Source organism: Squalius cephalus, assembly GCF_949319135.1.
Source record: "Squalius cephalus genome assembly, chromosome: 14".
In the NCBI taxonomy this organism is placed as follows: domain Eukaryota; kingdom Metazoa; phylum Chordata; class Actinopteri; order Cypriniformes; family Leuciscidae; genus Squalius; species Squalius cephalus.
The window spans coordinates 14,130,784-14,149,046 of NC_137135.1; the positions used below are offsets into that span (position 1 = coordinate 14,130,784).

An 18,263-nucleotide genomic window follows, 5' to 3' on the forward strand; every position below is an offset into this window, starting at 1 on the left:
GAATGTGTCCTGGATTGCTTTTTTCATAATCATTCATTTTTCATACATATGTTATGCCGTCTACATCTGTGTATTCTTACCCATATTAACAGAGTCCAAGTCTGTGCATTTATATGTACTACACAAACACTGAAACCCCGCGCAGCTTTAGAAGAGGTCCGTGTGAGGCATTAATTCTCGTCCTCTCACAGGAAACAGATGCGTTTGGTGAAGAGGAGATGGAAGGATGTACGGGTGGGGGATTTTGTGAGAGTGCTCTCTAACCAGATCATCCCAGCTGACATCCTGCTCCTGCACACGTCCGACCCTAATGGAGTGTGCCACATGGAAACAGCCAATCTGGATGGAGAGACCAACCTCAAACAGAGGAGGGTGGTGGCAGGCTTTTCTACTCTGGTAAGTGCGCTGCCGATCACGAAATACCTTTGGGAGAAGTCTAAAGCTTACAGCTACAATGAGCCCATTAGGACACTCAATGTGTGCCACATTTAAATATTCATAAATGTCAGTAGCTATTTCCATGCAAAATTGGATTAGCGCTTAAAACATTTGCGAAGTTTCAACTCAATTTTTCAACTCAAAAGTCGGTTTAAAGTAATTTAAGTTGAAATGACTGAAACATCCTAGTTGATTGTACTTAAAAATTTAAGGCTGCAACTTTTTTTTTTTCCACAGTACATCCAACAAAATCGTCACATTCGATAAACTGGCGCTAAATTTCACTTAGAATATTAGGAGATGCCACTGTTTATAATCATTTTTGAATGTAACAAATTAGAGCGCGCAGATTAAACGCAATAAAGTTATCTTGGCTCCGGAGGCAGATGCTGCTGTTTGGGAATGCAGTCATGTAAGAGAGTTCTGGGAAGGACTTATACTGAAACACTTTGATGACGCAAATGCAAAATAATAATTGGTCCGCTGGTTAGTCCAGTTAGGTCGTTCCTTTTGCAGAGTCTGAAATGATCGTTTTGAAGCGCATCAAGGAATTTATTCTGTAAATGTGTTTCCATGATAGTTTCTGCGCATGTTTTCTTATGATAGTTCGTCTTTGCATTTCCATGCGATTTCACAAAATATGCTTAAAAATAGGTGTTTAAAGTATTAAATCAAGTATAGTATTATATAATATAACTATATAACTATAATTACCGGGACTGTTGGTATAGAAGTTTCAAGAATAAAATAATGTTAATAAAACAGTTGTGCTGCTTAATATTTTTATGGTAACCATGATGCATTTTTTCAGGATGATTTCATGAACAGAACGATAAAAAAACAAAAACAAAAAAAACAGTATTTATTTGAAATGGAAACCTTTTGTAACATTATAACATCTTTTGACATTTGTAACATCTTTTTTTCTTCTCTTCATTTTCAATCAATTTAATGCATCCTTGCTGAACAAAAGTATTAATTTCTTGCAAAAAAAAAAAAAAAAAAAAAAAAACTTACTGACCCCAAACTTTTTAAGAGAAGTGTATAGAATTTTTGTTTTTTAAATCGCCACCCTTTTATTTGTCTTTATTTTTGACAGCTTCTGAAGTTTCATTATACAAGTCAGGTCACAAAGTTTATAAAAGCACAACTCTTCATTATGAGTCAGCCAGATGTCAATAGATAACTAAAAACTCCCAAACACCCACATACCTGACATACAAGTCTGAGTGACACACAAAACACGTTACACTGCCTTCTGTCTTCGAACATGTACAGGTATTTGTTGATGTTTTTTTTTGGCCATGTGTTCCTGACTGCTCAGTTTGCTACGTGTAGCTTTACTGTCAGGACTTGTTAGACAGCCCTTGATAGTCAGTTCAAATTACAATATAATTTAAAAAATGAGGATATAGAAAGAGGAAATCATGCTTTCTAATGTGTTTCAGGGCAAACCATTCCAACCTCAAACATTTTCCAGCACTGTCGTGTGTGAAAACCCCAACAACAACCTCAACGTGTTCAAAGGTTATGTGTGAGTATCTGAAATCAATTTTACTCAATTTCATGCTCGATTAAATACATCACGACTCTATCGTGACTGCCTCTTTTGTCAGATCCACACCAATGAGCAGAATTTGTTTGGCCTTCACATCTGTCATTTCCTAATCAGGGAAACTTCTTAAACCCTCTGATGCGTCACAAAGGAAAACATGTTAACGTCTCTCTTTTTTTAAATTAAAAACAAGTTCATAACCATTACCAGTTTTCTTGTGAGAGGTACACATCTGTCCACTATGGAACCCATATGAAAAAATGCTTTGTAAATCATAACATAAAAATTACATTTTTTACGACATAAAAAGTCAAATTATGACATACTAAGTCACTATTTTAATGAATAATTTTGGCTTTTTATCATAATGTCGACTTTATAATATCATAAATAAGATTTTGTCATAGTTATGACTTAGTATGTCATAATTTCAACTTTATCTCATAATTTCAACTTTTTACATCATAATTATTACATAAAATGTGAAAATTATGACTTTGTTGTCTAAATTTCATTTTTTGTCATAATTTCGACTTTTTATCTCATAATGACATAAAAACAAAAAATTAAGAACTTAATTTAAAAGTCATCATTTCAGGTTTTTAATCTGATGATTGATTTAGTATGTTATAATTTTGACTTTTTATCCCTAACTATTTTTTTAATCTCATAATTTTATTACTTAGCATGTCATCATTTCAAATTTATCTTATAATTTTGACTTTTTACATCATAAATATGACTATAAAAAGTGAGAATTATGAGAATTTAAAGTCATAATTATGAGAATTAAAAGTCATAATTCTGACTTTTTCTCATAATTTCAATTTTGTCTATTCCGATTTTTTCACCTCGTAATTCTGACTTAATCTTTACTTTTATCTCATAATTTGTACTTTTTAATCTCATAAATATGACTAAGTATGTCATATTTTTTTACTTTTTATGTCATAATAAATATGACATAAAAAGTGAGAATTAAAAGTCATAATTATGGAAATTAAAAGTCATAATTATGACTTTTTCTCATAATTTCAATTTTGTCAATTCCGATTTTTTCACCTCGTAATTCTGACTTAATTTTTTACTTTTATCTCATAATTTGTACTTTTTAACCTCATAAATATGACTAAGTATGTCATATTTTTTTTTACTTTTTATCTCATAATTACTTAGTATGTCACAATTTTTAATTTATCTCATAATTATTTAGTATGTCATAATTCCAGGTTTTTATCTCATAATTGACTTAGCATGTCATAATTTTGACTTAATCTCATAATTTCAGCTTTTTCATAATTTCGACTTTTAAATCTCATAAATATGACTTAGTATGTCATCATTTTGCCTTTTCATCTCATAATTACTTACTATGTCATTATTATGATTTACCAAAGCATGAAATGGTCTTCCATAGTCCACTGCAATATATTTCAGAGGTTGATGCATGTTGAATTCATCTTGTTATAAATAATAAATACAAAATATAAAGAGAACATTCGTCTACAGTAATGGGTAAGGCTCAAAGATCATAGATTTAACATCTACCTATACACCAACATCAGAGGTTTGAATTACCGTTGCAAAGTTTCCCCACACAGCCTGGAAATAAAGTAGGCTGACAAACCGATTTGGCCCTTTTTTCGGTCCCGTTGCAGTCATATTAACTGGTTTATCACGCTGAGAGATGATTGTGATGTTCCCAAGCATTATAAAGCTCTTATCCTGCTCTTCCATTCAAAGACGGGCCCGTTACTCACGTGGCACACACTGAGGTAATTAGTCTGGGTGACTAAGGAAGATGCTGTGTTTGATGTCACAGGGAGAGGCCTGATAAGAGGAGAACGGGCTTCGGCATCGATAGTCTTCTGCTGCGCGGGTGCACAGTGAGAAATACTGATGACGCAGCTGGAATAGTGGTGTACGCAGGTACATTTCATCATCACATTTCACACCCTCCACAGTACTGTGTGTTCAACTGGGATACACTAAAATACACTACATATACCAAAAAAACATTTATTGTTTTTAATAAAGTAATAAATCATAGTAACGTCATACTATAGTAATGTGGATGTACCACACAAGGATATTTTGATATTAGTCATGGTGATAAATGTTAACCATGGCACTTTCTTCTTTTTTTGTGTCCATTATTACCATACCATTACCTTTTATTACCATAGTAAGTTTATTAGTAATTTGGATAATGTAAAATGTATTGTACCATTCAAAATTTGTATAGTAAGGATGCGTTAAATTGATCAAAAGTGACATGCGTAATGTTTCAAGTACATGCTGTTCTTTTGAACTTTCTATTCATCAAAGAATCCTGAAAAATGTATAATATTATCCAAAAAAATATGAGGCAGCACAACTGTTTTCAACATTAATAATATTCAGAAATGTTTCTTGAGCATCAAATCATCACATTCGAGGGATTTCTGAATGATCATGTGACACTAAAGACTAGAGTAATGATGCTGTAAATTCAGCTTTGATCACAGGAATACATTACATTTTAAAATATATTAGAATACAAAACAGTAATTATAAAAAATTATAATAATATTACTATATATTTTTTCTTCAAATAAATGCAGCTTTGGTGAGCATAAGAGACACCTATAAAAAAACATTGAAAAATATCACCAATCCCAAACTTTAATCACTTTCACATTCTTTTCTTTAGTTTTCCCATATATCATCTGTAAGCTGTTTTGTTTTTATAAATCACATTGCACATTTCCGTTCATCATCATTCATAACGATAAAGCCTAATATACTGTGACTCTAACATCTAATAGTGCAATAAGCCCATGCTATACAGCCACTCTTTTTTTTTCTCTTAAGTCTTTAACATCCCATTTACACTGGCAGTGACGCAAAAAACTAGAACATTCTCCCATTATAATCAATGAAGCCGTCTATAGTGCAAACGTGCGTAACAGCTTAGTTGATTATAATGGGGGTATTATAGTTTGTCCTGTCGCGTCGCACACTCGCAGTGTACTTGTGTCTTGAAAATGGCCCACTATTTCTCTCTTGATAAATTATACACACGGTATGGCTTGTAAATGAGTGCTGCTATTTTACAAATGTTGTTGTTTTTACATCGTGAGTTATTCATTACAGGCCATGAGACCAAATCCATGTTAAACAACAGCGGGCCCAGGTACAAACGCAGCAAGATCGAGAGGAAGATGAATACGGATGTTCTCTTCTGTGTGCTTCTTCTATTTTTCATGTGTCTCATCGGAGCCCTGGGTACAGTACGGGGAACATCCCCCTCGATAATTCAAAACGCACTACACGCACATTACTTCAACATACAAGCTCCAAAATGACACTTTGATTCCGAACTCCAAAAAAAAAAAAAAAAAAAAAAAAAACGAGGCTGTGTTCGGTCTGTGTCTGTTCTTCTGATCTCACAACAGTCTACAGAGATAAAGAATAAAGTGTTTTTACAACCTCACACAACCCTCATGCTCTCTTTTCCTTCTGTTAGGCATGAGTCAAAGAAGGACACTACAGATACCCAGAATAGCTCACTCATACACTGGTCTCTTATGAAAGCAATGATTATTCTCGCTCTCTTTCACTGTGGTTCAAGTTCAGTGATGCTTTATTGGAATATGTGCTTTATTGAAATACAGTACTGTCAAAAGCAATGTCATTAATTAATGTAAATGTCTCTCAGGCCATTCTATCTGGTTGGAAACTTTTACCACCATGCCCTCATACATCGTCCCTGACAGAAATGGCAATTACACTCCTTCAGTACTAGCGGGATTTTACATGTTCTTCACAATGATCATCTTACTACAGGTACACAATCTGTCACACACGACATTTAGTGAAAGTAATGGCCAGTTTCTACCAATAGGGTACACTTACATAAATGTACCATAAAAGGTTCTTTATTGGCATTGATGGTTCCATGAAGACCTTTAAAATCAATTGAATCTTTCCATTGCACAAAAGGTTCTTTAGAATATTATATGTTCTTCATATTAAGAAGAAAATGGTTATTTTAAGAACGGTGCACTGAAAGGTTCTTTGGGGAACCCAAAATGGCTCTTCTATGCATCACTGCGAAAACTCCGTTTCAGAACCTTCGTTGATTATGATTTTGAACTCTATTTAGACATCCCACATTTTGTTAACAATGTTGCCAATCTCATATAAAATAGCTATAATATCTTGACTATCAGTGCAGGTTAAGCATTTTCTTTCTGCTAATACATTTTTTATTACGCTTTATATTGTACCCTGTTCATTGACATTGCAGGTGTTTGTCTGGCTCTTAACACTAATTATTCCAGGACTTTCTCTCTAGGTGATGATTCCTGTGTCATTGTATGTGTCCATTGAGCTGGTGAAGATGGGGCAGATCTTCTTCATCACTCAGGACGTGGAGCTTTACGATGAGGAGCTGGACAGTCGGGTCCAGTGTCGTACTCTGAACATCACAGAAGACTTGGGACAGATCCAGTATGTCTTCTCAGATAAGACAGGGACGCTTACAGAAAACAAGATGGTATTCAGACGCTGCACCATCGTGGGGACTGAATACTGTCACGATGAGAACAGTGCGTTCAGAGCTTCATTCTTTTTTATATATTTTATAAGTTTTTATTGCTCTACAATATTTATCTTTTCTACTTTGGTTCTGTTCGTGACCATTTTGTTGTTTTTTATGATTATTTTAGGTAAATGTTTTATTCTGTTTGCTGTTTATTGTTAACTTAAGGAATAATAAGGACAGGTTTTATTTTTGGCATTCCTCAGCTGCTCGCTTGGCGGTTGTCAGTGGAGCAAATGAAGAGGAGGAAGACACTCTCTACCAACAGACAAAGCTTCCTCCTCTCTTCACTCTGGAAGAATTACAGGACAGCCACACAGGAGACGAAAATCACGCCAACACTCAAGTCACAGCTGCCAATCGGCGCAGATCAAGAGTGGCAGCGGGAGCCCAAAGTGACATGGCCTTCAGCACTCCTCTGGTGAGATCGTAGATCAGAAGATGCTGATATCTGTGTTTCAGGGTGAAGATTGGGAATTCAGGATGATTTGTCTTTTTCATGCTCTCCTAAAATTGGCTGGATATTTCGATGTAACGGCAATTTAGGGTGCATTTGCACGACTACGATGTACTAAAAACGTATGTTTTTTCTTTGTGTTTTGCGTGTACAGAATGACAACGTTGTCAATTTTATCCCCGTTCACACGGATCTGCGAAAATGACAAAAAAATGCTGTATTATTCATGCCAGGCCACTAGTTGGCAATGTCACTTTGTAAAGAAACAAACGCACCTATAGACTGAACACGTAATACGCATACACATGACGTCACGATTTTCACAAATTCGTGTTTTTGTTGTTTAAAAACTTGCACTTTGAATCCCGTTTTCTAAAGTGCGCGTTTTCAAGCCCCCAAAATGTTGTTGTGTAAATGAACGGCCAAAATGCATAAAAAGTTTTCTGTTTTTAGTTGAAAACGGTGACGTGTAAACGTGCAGGTCCATTTTGATCCACACCCTAACCCTACCCATAATCCTATTCCTAAACAAAACTTATTTTAGTCAAACTTCAAGTGCTGGAATGATGTGCAATTACTGGTGTTTTTTGGCCGGTGGATTTCAAAATCTACCAGCCACTCAATGTTTTTACCAGCCACTTTCTTGTTTTTAACCGACAATGTGTAACTGCATGTGAAAATGAATACTACAAGATCTACAATACTTAAGCAGTTTATTTAATCTCAAGTTTCAATGAATTTTCATTATATTTTATAATTTTATATATTTTAATGTATTTTAATAATACATTTTCTCTTTCTCTCTTATACACTCTTCCTCTCTTATATATATTTCTCTTTTTTACCTGGATGTGGCATTAGGATGATTCGTGGTCTTTTATGGCTTCCAGTTTTAGGTTTTTAGTCCCAACAATGAAACTATTAGGCCCTTTTTACACGAGAACGCTCGCGGGTGAAAACGTAAAAATATTTTATCAGATGTGCCTTTCGTTTAGACGGCGACGGCGTTTTTGGGGCTTAAAAACGCAAAAAAGTGAAACCACCCTCCAGAGTGGAAATCTTAAACACGCTCCACCGTCGCATTGGTGCGTTCACACCGGACGCGAATAGCGCGTCAGGCGCGAATGATTTCAATGTTAAGTCAATGCAAAGATGTTTTCTCTGCAGACCTCTTGACGTCTGCGATGTAACGCCACTTTTTTTTTGAAGGTGTGCCTCCTCTAAAAGTGTCCGCCCTCCGTGTGAAACAGTATGCTATCTTTATTTACCCGCCACGGTGGGTACGGCGGCGAGTTTTCCCGCCACAACACAAAATCACCCGCATTTGGCTGGTGGCGGGTGCTAATTTCCATCCCTGGTGTGTAAATTTCCCTCTCCCCTTCCTGTGACGTGATGTTTCGATGTTCCCTAATTCTCTATGGCGTTGCAATCTTAGTTAAGATGACGGAAACCCCTGTGAAATCCACTTCGCAGAGCATTTACGGTCGAATGGAATGCACCTTAAGTAGGTAAAGCTCCACCCATTATGTCTAGAGAGGGGGAGCTGGACGGCACTCGACATTGCAGTGAGCACCTATTAAAGTAGGCAGGTGGATATTTTTTAATATAAAGCATTTGGATTTGTTAAGGCTTGTAATGGACCAGTTCTTTTTACTAGCAAAATCTGGCAACACAAATGAGGCTCTAGTCTAGTTTTTCTTGTGCGTCCAAAAAAAGACACATGCGCATTTAAATAAGTCATTAACAACTAGTCCTTCAGTTTGGTTCTGTAACACCGCAGACAGTTTTTGTAAATGCAGTTGTCACTACCTGAATTTTTCAGGAGTTAATTCTGTTGTAGAATGCAGTTGTCACTCCCATAACTGAACTCTGTGAATACAGCACAGGATTAAGCACTAAAAGGTAAACTGACAAACCAAATTTAGCTGCAGTGTGGATGTCTTCTCAGATATACCCAGTCAATGAAATGATCAATTAATGGAAATGACACCACAAATTCCCCGTGGTTAAATCATTTGAACAGAGCTGAAGTGTGTAATGTCTGACGTCTCGTCCCTGACCCATCTTCCTTCCATCCCCCTGCACGCTCACGGTCTGCCCCGCAGATGGCCGAGCAGTTTGGTGTCAGTTATGAGCACAGCGATGCTGGCTCTGATCCGCCATGTTTCGATCTGTTGACATATGGGGCTGCTGGGGTGCATTAAACATGGGCTACTGATACTGTACAGATTGTCTCGCGTCCCGCTGCCTCCTCGTATGACGTTGCGTCTTTTGTTGTTGTATGATCGTGTCATTTTCCACCTATGGAAACATACCACATGGTCTCGCTGTGAATGATGTAATCGGAATACGCGCCTAACCATTCATATTTCCTCAAACAGGAAACAGTGGTGGTTCCAGACAGGAAGCTGATGCTGGAGGTGGACCGTCAGATGGCGAGCATCCTGAGCGGGCCCTACCTGGACTTTTTTCTGGCTTTGGCCATCTGCAACACAGTTGTGGTTTCCACAGTGACGGCCCAGAGACAGAGGGTGAGAGCGTGCGACGGCACTGACCTTGCTGGAGCCGAGAGGGTTGGGGGCTCTGACTCACAACACAAAAACTGCCCTCATGTCAAAGCAATAACAATAATAGCCCACCATGTAAATTATGTAAATTAGTACCTGTGTTGCCCAGAGATATTTTATTACTGCCCCTGCATTACTAATACTTCTTTGGCTAGTGCTTCGCAGCCCAGTGGTATGTTTTATAATTACTACATTTTAATTCTCAAGCAAGCACCAATGGCTCACTCGGTGGAGGCAATTAGATTTTTCATCAGTTGGACGGACGGCGTCCCCCAAGTCCACCCCACACGTCTGTAATGAGTTGAGTCTGAGAGAGAAGTTTAGTGTAGCTGAGTATCCTTCACTGCTGGTCAGTGCTAATTTTCCAAATTGCACTTGAGGACCCCGAGCAAAGCACTTTGTCCAGGGAAGAAATTATATTTGGCCTCAGACCTGTAGCACTGAGACGTTCAAAGACATTGGGTCAACGTTAATTAAGTTGATTACCAATGGAGCATGATTGTATCACCCTGGGTCCATCACAACTTAAGAGGCAGTCACAGTGTATGCAGATCCACAGTACCTGAAGAACTAGATTATTAGAGCGTTTCAATATTTGCAATGTATTTCAGTTTTATCATAATTAGCAGAACACAGTTATACAGAAAATCTGATTTAACTGATTCATTTCAGAAATGGGTTTTTACCATTGATTTAAAACAACTGTGACTTATATAGTGCAAATAAATACTTCTTCTACAGCTATATTTGCAGAAAATCGATTTGTAATTTTACAAATCATCAATATGTACATTACCATTCGGGGTTAGTACAATTTTTGCATTTATTTGACCGAAAATAATATTGAGAAATGTTATTTCAATTTAAAATAACTTTTCTATGTTAATATATTAAATGGAATTGATTCCTGTGATGCAAAACTGAATTTTCAGCATCATTCCTTCAGATTAAGTGTTACATGATCCTTCAGAAATCATTCTAATATGTTAATGTTGAAACCTTGATACATTTTTCAAGGTCAAAAGGTCAAAAGAACATCATTTATTTGAAATAGAAATATTTTGTAACAATGTATTTAATGTCACTTTCGGTCAATTTAATGCATCCTTGGTCAATAAAAGTAGTAATTTCTTTTTAAAAAATCTTCCTGATCACAAACTTTTGAATGCTGATCTAATATTTCACTGCACATCCAATGTTAAGAAAGAATAAGGCTGTGTTCAAAAAGCATGCTATCATACTATGCATGCTATTTCTGTAACATGTATACTAAGCACAGAATGAGAAATAGCTACTGCATTTGTCTAAATGTGTCGTGAGCAATAGATCCCAATGCACTGCATGGATACTGTATACCACAATGCAATGCACTTGTGAAATAACATTAGCCATAGTTTTTTAACTTCTTCCTTGCTTCATCATTTGAACAGACTTTAAAAAGTCTAAAAATAGCCGTATTTATTTCAGATGTGATAACTCTACTCACTAAATTGACATGCAACTTGGCAAGGTCTTACATGCTCTTTAAAAACAATTAATAATGCAGCAATAAGGCAGTTATAATGCTGTAATAATGCAGTCAGCAGTTTTCTAGTATACAGCATATCAAGCAAATAAATGTATGTACTTTTCCAGGTCAAAGAGCGCAGTAACTCTGCATACTCAGGTGGTTCATTTCATATTATGGGACAGTGGTTCAGAAAGGGTTCTCTGAGGAACGTTTTCAGCTCCATGAAGTTTTTCAAGAGAGGCGGGGAGACACTCGCAGATCCTTTCGCCAAAGATGAAGACGAGCCTGACATGTTTCACAGCTCTGATGTCTCAGACTCAACCACAGGGCAGAAGGTCATTTCAAGTGAAAGTGAGGTTAAACGCAGTCTGTCTGGAACAGAGGAGGTGTGTTATGAGGCCCACAGCCCAGATGAGGCCGCTCTGATACATGCAGCAAAGGCTTATGGGTTCACCATGGTGGAACGCACTCCTTATTACGTGACCGTCAAGCTGCCTGATGATACGCTGCTGAGGTTTGAGGTGTTGGACGTCCTGACCTTCGACTCGACACGGAGGAGGATGTCCATAATAGTACGACACCCACACACCAATGAAATCATCATGTATACTAAAGGAGCTGATTCGGCCATCATGGAGAGACTGGGGAACGTTTTCTCAGGTGAGCATGAAAGACAGTCAGAATCATTTAGGTTGGGCCATTCCTGATCAGAAACACACATCATTTAAAAGTTTGGGGCCAGTAAGGCTAGCCTGGTTAAAACCAGACCATTCTCAGTAGTAACTGAGTTATGGTCTGGCAAAACTCCATAGACAAATCATTTCCAAAGGGGCGTCACCAACGGACGTCGCTCAAATGCCTCGTCAAGAGCGATCGTCATCGTGTAAAGCTGCGTCCCAATTCGCCATAAAAGTATGTACTCTTTTTGTGAAGAAAAGGTATTTACTTTTGAATGTGTAGCAAAAAAGTAGGCAAGCTTTGGGACATACTACTTCGTCATCTTTATCGGACGGATCTGTCGCGTGCATCCTGTCACTTAAACTGCCCTGTCAATCATCGTGTCACAGTTAAAATCCTCTATTAAATCTAATTTAATTTCCTACCGTTTCGGAGAGAAATGTAGTAGCACGTTCATCTGCCAGTGGGTCTTTCATGGAGACTGTCCTCATGTGTTTGCAATTTGAATATAATAATGCATTTAAAAGTTGAACGGACATCGCTCAAATGCCTCTGGGCGCAATTGGATAGACCTAAAACCAATCAGAGCGATCGTCATTGTGTAAAGCCCGCCTCAACGTTTCTGATTGGTGCCGCGATTTCTAGGCCATGGAAATGGGCTTGAATGAGCTCTTTGCCAGACTACTTCTCGAGCAAATCTGAATTTGCCGGAAGTTGTCTGGGTTTTCCCAGGCTACAGTAAGGCTACATTTATAGTGAAATATTGTGTAATATTGTTGTGAAATATTATTACAATTTAAAATAGCTCTTTTTTATTTGACTATATTTTAAAATGTAATTTATTCCTGAGACAAAGCTGAATTTTTTGCATTATTAGATTTTTTTCTTTCAACTTTTGTATTTTTATGTTGAATAAAGGAAATAGCTTAATTATAGAAAATGGTTTTTTTTTTTTAAATCTTTCAGAAATTATCATTTACTTAAACTCTTAAAAAATAGAATGTACTTTTTATTCATGGAACACAAATATAGAAAAAATGAAAAGATGCTGATGAATGACAATCTCCAAAAACCACATGATAATAATGTTCCATATGGCTTGTGCACTGTATTCCAAGTCTCATATGATATTATGATAGTGAAGTACAAGCTAAATTTTTATTCATGAAAATCCTCCAGCATTGAAATATGTTGTAATTGAAATGTAGTCAATGTGGCAGATTTGAATGTAAGTGTGTCGTTTGTTTTCCACAGACATGTCACAAGTGGATAATGTGGCGAAGCAAATTGCTGTAAAAACTCAAAAAGACCTTGACATGTACGCCAGGGATGGATTACGAACGCTGTGCTTTGCAAAAAAGGTAAAAGTTTTGCAGAATGTAGTTAGGCTAAATCTATCTGAAAACAGTTTAACAGTCTTGCTCATTAAAAGCTCTGTGTTTTTCTCTGAAGGTTATCAGTGAAAAGGAGTTCAAGGCCTGGTTTGCTATCAGACAGGAGGCATTGTCAGCCATTGATGATAAAGAAGAGCGTCTTATGGACACTGCAACCTACATAGAGAACAACTTGACTCTGCTGGGTACAGTCAAGTACTACTAATGAGTGTCATCCTTCCAAACTTCCAAATAACATTCAATGTCACAGTGTCTTTGAAAACACGTTAAAGCATTGACAGTTTTGTGACATGAAATACATTTTGTAAGGGTTAGTTCACCCAAAAATGAAAATTCTGTCATTAATTACTTACCCTCATGTTGTTTCAAACCTGTAAGACTTTCGTTCATCTTCGAAACACAAACATAGATATTTTTGATGAAATCGGAACGATTTCTGTCCATCCATTGGCAGTTACGCAACTACCACTTCAAAAAGTTCATGAAGAGATCGTAAAACAAATTCATATGAATTGTTTTAGTGATAATTTTCTAAAGAGACGCTATTGCTTTATCTGATGAACAGATTGAAATTAGGCTTTTATTCACATATAAACATTGATCAACTCACACATAAGTTGTGGTAAACGGAAGCTCAATCATGTTTGCTTGATATGCGAGAACCAATGAGCTCCATTCCATTGCTACGCAGCACGTTTGAGCTTCAGCAAGAGCCAATGAGGTTCATTCTCGTGTTACACAGCACGTTTGAGCTTCAGCGAGAGCCAATGAGGTTCATTCTCGTGTTACACAGCACGTTTGAGCTTCAGCGAGAGCCAATGAGGTTCATTCTCGTGTTACGCAGCACGTTTGAGCTTCAGCAAGAGCCAATGAGGTTCATTCTCGTGTTACGCAGCACGTTTGAGCTTCAGCGAGAGCCAATGAGGTTCATTCTCGTGTTACACAGCACGTTTGAGCTTCAGCGAGAGCCAATGAGGTTCATTCTCGTGTTACACAGCACGTTTGAGCTTCAGCAAGAGCCAATGAGGTTCATTCTCGTGTTACACAGCACGTTTGAGCTTCTGCAAGAGCCAATGAGGTTCATTCTCGTGTTACGCAGCGCGTTTGAGCTTCAGCAAGAGCCAATGAGGTTCATTCTCGTGTTACGCAGCACGTTTGAGCTTCAGCAAGAGCCAATGAGGTTCATTCTCGTGTTACGCAGCACGTTTGAGCTTCAGCAAGAGCCAATGAGGTTCATTCTCGTGTTACGCAGCGCGTTTGAGCTTCAGCAAGAGCCAATGAGGTTCATTCTCGTGTTACGCAGCACGTTTGAGCTTCAGCAAGAGCCAATGAGGTTCATTCTCGTGTTACGCAGCACGTTTGAGCTTCAGCAAGAGCCAATGAGGTTCATTCTCGTGTTACGCAGCACGTTTGAGCTTCAGCAAGAGCCAATGAGGTTCATTCTCGTGTTACGCAGCGCGTTTGAGCTTCAGCAAGAGCCAATGAGGTTCATTCTCGTGTTACGCAGCACGTTTGAGCTTCAGCAAGAGCCAATGAGGTTCATTCTCGTGTTACGCAGCACGTTTGAGCTTCAGCAAGAGCCAATGAGGTTCATTCTCGTGTTACGCAGCGCGTTTGAGCTTCAGCAAGAGCCAATGAGGTTCATTCTCGTGTTACGCAGCACGTTTGAGCTTCAGCAAGAGCCAATGAGGTTCATTCTCGTGTTACGCAGCGCGTTTGAGCTTCAGCAAGAGCCAATGAGGTTCATTCTCGTGTTACGCAGCACGTTTGAGCTTCAGCAAGAGCCAATGAGGTTCATTCTCGTGTTACGCAGCGCGTTTGAGCTTCAGCAAGAGCCAATGAGGTTCATTCTCGTGTTACGCAGCACGTTTGAGCTTCAGCAAGAGCCAATGAGGTTCATTCTCGTGTTACGCAGCACGTTTGAGCTTCAGCAAGAGCCAATGAGGTTCATTCTCATGTTACACAGCACGTTTGAGCTTCTGTTCTCGCACGTCAAGCAGGTTTGTTTGAGCTTCTGATTATGTTCGCTGATCAATCATGTGAATTATATGTGAAAAGCCTAAATTAAATCTGTTCATCATATAAAGAGATTGTGTCTCTTTTGGACTAAACCGCTCGATTCATATGGATTAGTTTTACGATCTCTTAATTAACTTTTTGAAGCATTAAAGTGGTGGTTGCGTACCTGTCAATGGAGGGACAGAAAGCTCTCAGATTTCATCTTGATTTGTGTTCCGAAGATGAACGAAACTCATACCGGTTTGGAGCGACATGAGGGTGAGTAAATGATGACAGAATTTTCATTTATGTGTGAACTAACCCTTTCATTCGTTTAACTCATATGCCCACAGGGGCCACCGGCATTGAGGACCGTCTCCAAGAAAGTGTCCCAGAAACCATCCAGGCTCTGAGACGGGCTGGCATGCAGGTGTGGGTGCTGACAGGGGACAAACCTGAGACGGCTATCAACATCGCATACTCCTGCAAGCTGCTAGACCATGAAGACCTGGTGTTCACCTTCAGCACAAACCGGAAGGTAGTTGATCTGACACTGTGCCATTCGGTGCCAACTAACTAATGCTTTTATAACTGAGCAGACCAGACACTCCTTCCAATGATTTTGACTTCCATTAGTCAACCAGCCTCATCAAAAAAATGATGCTCAACATCGCATTAACATACTTAAATCAAGTCTTTTCAACAGGATCAACCATATCTCAATATGAGCATGTTGATGGTTTTTCATGTGTTTGGGATTTAAAACACTGAACCCGCACAAAAGGAAAAGGGTTAATTGGTTTATCTGGGACAACAGAGGCTTCAGTGTTACACAGTTTCATCCCCTCAAGAGTGAAGTTCTACACAGCGTGTTCAAACACATAAATGCGCTTGCAATAATTTGTCAGATATGCTGTTTTTCATTTCATGTCTGCCTGAGTCTGTGTTTAAGAGAGCTGAGAAAAAGTGCATTCACCATTCTGAATGGCTCATATTGCTGCTCTGTAATCCCATTTTCACACTTCTGAGGAGGGCAGGAAACCGTTCTAGTTTCATTTCAACATTAAATCCCTTACTGAAGACTTTCACATATTGTTTCACACACATTTTATGAAATCCCTCATCTTATGCATCTAAAACCTTCTTTCTCTGTTGTCCAAGTAGTATTTTTTTTTTTAAGGTACAAGATTTATTTGTCATCATCTTGTATATTAGTTTATTCCCCAAATAGACATCTGTGTGGAAAATGATAGACTCATAAGCCATTTATGTAACAGTGAAATGGGCAGCAACTGAAATTTAATTTTGACATAACCTTAACCTAGATATATTCTCGAACCAGTCACGTTAAAACATATAGCAGTGAAGTATGGGGTGCCTCATGACATTGTGATGTCACAACTCATGAATATTAATTAGGTCATGCTGCAATTGCAAGCTAGCCTATCAATTCATGTAATCTCATTTAAGATAAGATTTGCAATGCTGCCCAGCTTGATGTGACATCATGCTAACGTGTTCCACAATGCACATGTGATAACAAGACAGCTGCAGTTTTCAGAGCCTGATGCTGCAGCTGATCTTCACAGCAAACTGAAGGCATGATGAGAAATGAATTACTAACATCACAGCTTAAAGCTCATTGGCTTAGAACATGTCATATTTTTGGCTTGTCTAAAATGTTATTTTATTTATAGACTAAAAATGGATGTAAAAAGGATACAATACAATAGTAGTTAAAGTACCCTACCATTCAAAAGTTTGGGGTCAGTGTGATTTAGAAAAAAAAAAAAAAGAATACTTTTATTTAGTAAGGATGCATTAAATTGATTAAAAGGGACAGTAAAACATGTCTAATGTTACAAACGATTTTCATTTCAAATAAATGCTGTTGAAATGTCTATTCATCAAAGAATCCTGAAAAAAAAAAAAAAAAAAACGGTTTTCACTAAAAGATGAACTCAACATTGATAATAATCAGAAATGTTTCTTGAGCAGCAAATCAGCATATTAGAATGATTTCTGAAGGATCATGTGACTGGAGTAATGATGCTGAAAATACAGCTTTGACATCATAAATTAATAAATTAAGCTACATTTTAAAACATATTAAAATAGAATAACATGGAAGCTTGTTTATAAAACATGGAATACAACAATTTAAAGGGGTCATCGGATGCCAATTTTCCACAAGTTGGGATGATTAAAATTTTGTAACATACTTTGGTTAAAATTCCTCAATGGTTGTGTAAAACAACACCCTTTTTACCTCCTCAAAAACAGCTCTGTTCACAGCGACCCGTTTCGGTGCATGTCTCTTTAAATGATAAACTGTTCACCCCCCCTTCTGTGGGGGGTATCACACAAGACACATAAAGTGCTGCCTTGGTGGACAGTATACAAATGGACGAGGCCGGAAATATGCTAATAAGGAAATTATGCTAATAAGGGAAATATGCTAATACGGGACAGTCCGTTAGCGGTCGTGGGCGGAGCATTAGCAATATGACATCATATTGCTCAGAAAATCCAAACGGCTTGATTATTGAGAGTGTTTAAGCTTTTTGAGAATGGATTTTTTTCATTGTTTGGTGGTGGTGCAAAGACACATTTATATGCAAATGCCATATAAAAGTCAATTTTGCATTCGATGACCCCTTTAAAAGATAACTGCGACTTTTTTCTCAAAATTGCGAGATTTAGGCCTAAACTTGCATTGCGAGTTATAAAGTCAGAATTGTGAGATATAAACTCGCTATGACTTTTTTTTTTCTCGCAGTTGCAAGTTTATATCTTGCAATTATGACTTTATAACTCACAATTCTAACTCCTTTTTTCAGAATTATAAATGCAAGTTATAAAGTCCAATTCTGACGGGGAAAAAAGACTGACTTTTTTCTCAGAATTGCAAGTTTATATCTCGCAAATCTGACTTTATAACTCGAAATTGCGGTTTTCATCAGTTTTCATCAGAAAAAAACATCAGAATTGTGTGAAAAAAGATGCAATTACTGTTTTTATTTTTTATTCTGTGGCAAAAACAAGCTTCCATAAGAAATAGTTACTTTAAATTGTAATAAT

At 37.6% G+C, this 18,263-nt stretch overlaps 1 protein-coding gene across 1 annotated transcript in view; it reads left to right on the forward strand.

Moving 5' to 3' along the window:
- The window catches only part of atp10b (ATPase phospholipid transporting 10B), a gene marked incomplete at its 3' end in the record, with an annotated part of 32,182 nt that extends 16,420 nt beyond the window's left edge, over positions 1 to 15,762 (forward strand). Inside the window, exons 2-13 of the mRNA XM_079893014.1 lie at positions 192 to 396; positions 1,887 to 1,972; positions 3,816 to 3,922; positions 5,129 to 5,260; positions 5,694 to 5,821; positions 6,333 to 6,585; positions 6,785 to 6,999; positions 9,417 to 9,566; positions 11,238 to 11,772; positions 13,045 to 13,151; positions 13,243 to 13,369; positions 15,536 to 15,762. Of these exons, the coding sequence (XP_079749140.1) occupies positions 192 to 396; positions 1,887 to 1,972; positions 3,816 to 3,922; positions 5,129 to 5,260; positions 5,694 to 5,821; positions 6,333 to 6,585; positions 6,785 to 6,999; positions 9,417 to 9,566; positions 11,238 to 11,772; positions 13,045 to 13,151; positions 13,243 to 13,369; positions 15,536 to 15,762 (2,272 nt within the window). The remainder of the gene's footprint in view (positions 1 to 191; positions 397 to 1,886; positions 1,973 to 3,815; positions 3,923 to 5,128; positions 5,261 to 5,693; positions 5,822 to 6,332; positions 6,586 to 6,784; positions 7,000 to 9,416; positions 9,567 to 11,237; positions 11,773 to 13,044; positions 13,152 to 13,242; positions 13,370 to 15,535) is intronic.
- Between the last annotated feature and the right edge of the window lie 2,501 nt (positions 15,763 to 18,263).